Source organism: Anarrhichthys ocellatus, unplaced genomic scaffold (assembly GCF_004355925.1).
Source record: "Anarrhichthys ocellatus isolate YVR2014 unplaced genomic scaffold, GSC_Weel_1.0 scaffold3, whole genome shotgun sequence".
Classification (NCBI taxonomy): domain Eukaryota; kingdom Metazoa; phylum Chordata; class Actinopteri; order Perciformes; family Anarhichadidae; genus Anarrhichthys; species Anarrhichthys ocellatus.
The window spans coordinates 6662076-6666947 of record NW_022280033.1 but is presented as its reverse complement, the minus strand read 5'-3'; the positions used below and the strand labels follow the sequence as shown (position 1 = coordinate 6666947).

At 44.7% G+C, this 4872-nt stretch overlaps 2 protein-coding genes across 2 annotated transcripts in view; one reads left to right on the top strand and one right to left on the bottom strand.

Moving 5' to 3' along the window:
- The window catches only part of cog2 (component of oligomeric golgi complex 2), a 7611-nt gene extending 4587 nt beyond the window's left edge, over nucleotides 1-3024 (bottom strand). The window contains exons 1-9 of the mRNA XM_031875739.1: nucleotides 2838-3024; nucleotides 2300-2461; nucleotides 2016-2081; nucleotides 1847-1927; nucleotides 1455-1558; nucleotides 1083-1191; nucleotides 749-928; nucleotides 519-643; nucleotides 60-185 (exon numbers count right to left, since the gene is read on the bottom strand). Coding sequence (XP_031731599.1) covers nucleotides 60-185; nucleotides 519-643; nucleotides 749-928; nucleotides 1083-1191; nucleotides 1455-1558; nucleotides 1847-1927; nucleotides 2016-2081; nucleotides 2300-2461; nucleotides 2838-2894 — 1010 coding nt within the window. The 5' untranslated portion in view covers nucleotides 2895-3024. The remainder of the gene's footprint in view (nucleotides 1-59; nucleotides 186-518; nucleotides 644-748; nucleotides 929-1082; nucleotides 1192-1454; nucleotides 1559-1846; nucleotides 1928-2015; nucleotides 2082-2299; nucleotides 2462-2837) is intronic.
- An 811-nt stretch (nucleotides 3025-3835) lies between these two features.
- The window catches only part of pgbd5 (piggyBac transposable element derived 5), a 23185-nt gene continuing 22148 nt past the window's right edge, over nucleotides 3836-4872 (top strand). Inside the window, exon 1 of the mRNA XM_031875750.1 lies at nucleotides 3836-4581. Within this exon, the coding sequence (XP_031731610.1) occupies nucleotides 4206-4581 (376 nt within the window). The 5' untranslated portion in view covers nucleotides 3836-4205. The remainder of the gene's footprint in view (nucleotides 4582-4872) is intronic.

Genomic DNA, 4872 nt, shown 5'->3' with positions numbered 1-4872 from the left:
CACACACACACACACACACACACACACACACACACACACACCAACTGTGTCACCGTACCTCATAGAAGATGTCTGGGTTTCCGGGGCTGAAGATGTGGGCCAACCTCTCCTCTATCCCTCTGATCATCTCCGGCCACACAGAGTTCACCAGGAAATCATAGCCTGGCACTACGTCAGCTTTGTCACTGAGGAGAGAGTGACACATTCAACATATGTTATGACAGCATCTACTTTGGTCACTACTTCAGCCACCGATTCATTTTATGTACACAAACTAGGAGTAATAGTTCAAATATTCAAATATGTCGAGCAAATGATGCATGGTAATTTTGGTAATATATGAATACTAAATAAATACATTTCAAAAGAGTGGTCAATATACTGAATGCATCAGCTCTACAGATGAAAGGCGGGTCATTTGCATCATAGATAGAGGATTTCAAACCAATCAACACAACAAAGAGTTGCTTGATCTCAGCATGCGTTGAATGAATTTGCCTCTATGATAATATTAATACCTGGATATGGCTCCTCCAGTGACCTCTCTAAGCAGTCTACAGTGATGAGGAACGAACTCCAACAGTCTAGAGTACATCAACTGGAGCCCATTCGGACTAGACTTCACCACCTCTTCTACTATCACCTGAAAAAGGAAATGAGACGAGAGCATACTCCGTCAAAAGTTATCAAATAATGTCTGAAATTCCCTTGGACCTACAGTATATCAAAATATGAGTGGCAGGTTTACCTGGTCCATGTACGGCTTGACCAGCACCTGTCCCACCAGGGCCTCAGCATCTCGAGTCTTGTCTATGGTGGCATATGTCCTCAGGCAGTGACGCACCATGACCACGTTGGACGTTTGCAGACCCTCGATCAGCACGCCCTCCAGAGACTGCTGCAGCATGGAGGTGATGCCTGCGATGCGCTGGCAGAGGTCACAACCAAGCGATTGTATTGGTCAATTAATCTTATGACTGAAGGATTGACAGAAAAAGCAGCAAGACAGACAAACTGACTGAATAACCCGGTGGCTATTCATTTATCATCTGTCTTGATTGATAAACCCATTTGACACTTACAGGTCTGACTTTGTCCAGTAGGGGCATGCCTTTGCTCTGTACAGCGTGGAACTGAAGCTGGTTGAATTCTGTAGCAATCCTCTCCAGGATATGACCTGCTAACAAGGGACTGTACACAGACAGACATGAAGTCAGACACGAAGGCTTAGGGCTACACCCCTGCATTGATCAAGCTCAAACAATATATATAAATATAGCTTTTCAAACTGCAGCTTAAAAAGAAATCAAATTTAAAAACAGGATATTTTCTAGCTTATCTAATAGGACATCCTATTTGTGACATTTGGCGAGGGCCAACTGCCATTACTCGCCCACATTCAACTAAGTCATCCAACTGATGCCAGTAGGTCTGTTAGCATGTCGGTTTCCCACCTGCTGGTTTCTAGAGAGCTGGATTCCTTGGAGTTCTGTGAGTGGAGGATCTTCTCAATCTTCTCCACTGAGCGCACCACCTGAATCAGCCTCAATACATACACCTGATGGATGGGATAATAAAAGGAAGATGAACATTAATAGAGTTTGTCCCATAGAGTAGCTAACCGTCTACTATCGCAGGTTATCTTCTACATGAAAAGTTGGAAAACTAGTACATGTGTAAAATAATTGAAAAACAGGTTAATCCTCTGTACGGCACCAAATATAGCTTGTTGAAACAACGTTGAGTTCAAAATACGTATTTTTATAGGCGATTCTAAAATATATTTAATGATGAATACAAAGCAGGATCAGATGCTTCACTCAGACAGGAAGAAGAGGAACCACACCTTTTTTTTCTGCAGATCTTCCTGTTTGGCTAGCTGGTTGTCTATAGCCTGAACCACCTCACTCACACAGGAACGCAGACTCTGCAATAGATAACAGCCAGAAACATGCATGAACGCTCCGTGGCAGGAATTAGTCGAAGCTTACAGTATACTTTATCAGAACACATACCATAACCTCCTCTCGTAACTGTCCCAGTGGCACAGAAAGCTGATTGAGGGCTTTGTCCATCCCCACCTGAGACGAAGGAGCAGAGGTCTGAGATTAGAAATAAACCTGACGCAGATTAACTTTAATAATCAAAACTGCTTGGTGCGCTCTCTTTCACTTTTCAAGAGCATATTAAGAGCCAATATAAATAAAGACAGGATATCATAAAACGGTTGGACCATGAAACATGGACTTGACGTCACTCTGTAAAATATATCATCACAGTTTCATGAAACTTTACTGACCAGGTTGGTGGAGAGGTTAACAAAGTCGGCATAGTCCTTGTTGATGAGCTCCACCATGGCCGTTTTAAGCAGCTTGTAGTAGAGCTCCAGGTCCTCCCTCATCTCCTCCAGCTGCACCTGCTTCCGACACTCCGACACAAACTGGTCCACGTCAAAGTCATCCTGCAGACAGAGACACAGCCAACAATAAGACACCACAGACCGGAAGGATAACGTCGCAGACAGATACATGTATATATAACAGCAGCCATGCATACAACTACACACAGTATTACGAGCAGAAAATGGAAAGAGAAAACTAATACATTTAGCTACAGACTATAAAACACATGATACAAAATGCACATTTTACTTTTTACTAACGTCGTTTGTCGTGTGATTGAAGTTTAGACTCAGCATTAAGTATCCATATTCAATAAACAAACGAGAAAGGTTTAAGAAACGAGCAGACAGCATAAACTCAACAGTTAAAAGCTAATGCTAGCTAACGTTAGTTTAACAGCACAAGCTATCGATAACAAACGTAAAGGACTCATACCTTCATAAAAACATCCTTGTCGAAGCACAAAGAATCGGGTCCCTTTGGTAGATTCATGTTGAATTATATATAACAGATGCAACGAACATGCAAAGGGAATATCAGGATCCTCCAGCTAGATGCAGCAACTAGGCTTCCGCAAACATGGCAAACGCACCAACGAGGAAGAAGAGACAGGAAGAGCACTGGACAGTTTATAATGATACTACAGCGCCCTCCAGCGGCAGACAGAGGTGGTGGTCAGGCGCGGTGAGGGCGTCTCAACCATCAAAAAAAACGCCTGTTAAATTGTAAAATAGATAAATCCAGTTAATAGTTCCGTTATACTGTATATCATCTGCTTCAAAATGCATGTCAATCTTTGTCCACCAAATAAAGGTATCCTGGCCTAGAGACCTGAAAAATGAAATAATAATAAATAACAAACAATATGGAAGTTGGAGATTGAAAGTTCATTATCGACATTGGAAAGACAAAATAATCTGGTCAATAGGTCCATTTGTTGTCATGGATGTTCAAACTTTTATTTTTTTTTATCCACTTTAAGGACATCTTGCCCCTGTTGGCTTACAGGTTCATTCTTGACGTATGTAGACCTAAAAATATAAACATTTGCAATTCTATGACAACTGCATACTCCCTCTGCACAGGACTGTAATGTGATGCTGCAGGATCAAAAGCCCCGAAGAGGGCTACTAAATGCACCATGTGGAGGGATTATGTTGTTTAATGTGGAAGGCGTGTCTATATTTGTAAATAGGGGTGTAGAAAGCATTCATTCATAGGCATAATTATATATTTTATGATATTGTTTTTTAAGGGACTATATTTTCATTATCATCTTTTCTATCCTGTCGTATTATTATTACCATTAATCATCGTACTTTTTCCACATTAGCCTAAAGCCGCTCCTCTCTGAGATTGGATGAGAAAATGCATCTTATTGGATGGCAGGGCAGGGCTGTGGTGTCAGGTGATGCAGAGGGAGCCACTATCTCTATTTTCTCTCTTTGTGGGGAAATCACTGGTCTCTCAACCCGGATGCGAAGCCACAGCTATCGATAATTTTGCAGCGCTGCAGAGCAAGGGGGCGGAAATATTTCAGTACCCTTGAAGCGGACAGCTCTCCCCGGATCCTCACGGTTTCAGACCGCCCGGGCTCCGCATCCGAGCCTGAAGTGCAGGCACTGCAGGGTCATAATTCATACCTAGGATAGGGGAAAGTGAAGCGGCCACGCTGAAGGGAAACACCTCCCTACGCTTGCAAGATCGTGACCACTTGCACGCCACCAGAGCCGTAGTGGAAGGGTGAGAAAGAGGGAGGAAGGAAGAGAAAGGGGGGAGAAGAGCATCACGATACGGATAGAGATGGCGGAGTGCGGGCGGAAGGCGCTGTCTCTCCTGGAAGCGGCCCGTTCCCGGTACGAGAGCCTGCAGATATCCGACGACGTGTTCGGCGAGTCCGGGGATGACAGCAGCGACAATCCCTTCTACAGCACCTCCGGAGACTCCGACTCCGACAACTACATGGGCGAGGAGGAGCAGCAGCAGCAGCAGCACCACCACCACCATCACAAACGGGGCGATAAGGAGGGCAGTGGACACCGCGGGGGATGTGGAGGTGGTGGCAGCGGGAGCAGCGGAGCCGGTCCCCCGGGCTCTCTGTCCCGTAGTCAGGCAGAGGAGGAGGGCTGGACGGAGACTCTGCAGGATGTCACGGTGCCGCCGTTCAAAGAGACATATGGTGAGAGGTGATGCAGCATGAATAAGGTCATTTGTGCAGGGTGTGTGTGTGTGTGTGTGTGTGTGTGTGTGTGTGTGTGTGTATATGGATGGATGGATGGATGGAGAGACTCAGAACTTGTGCAGATCACGTTCATGTTTTCTTAGGTCAGGCAGGACATTTCTGTGGCTCTTGGTCTGGTGCCAAAACAGCACACAAAAGGCCATTGCTTTACAACAACTGGATGCTTGTTTCGTTTTCGTTTGTGTGTGTGTGTGTGTGTGTGTGTGTGTGTGTGTGTGTGTGTGTGTG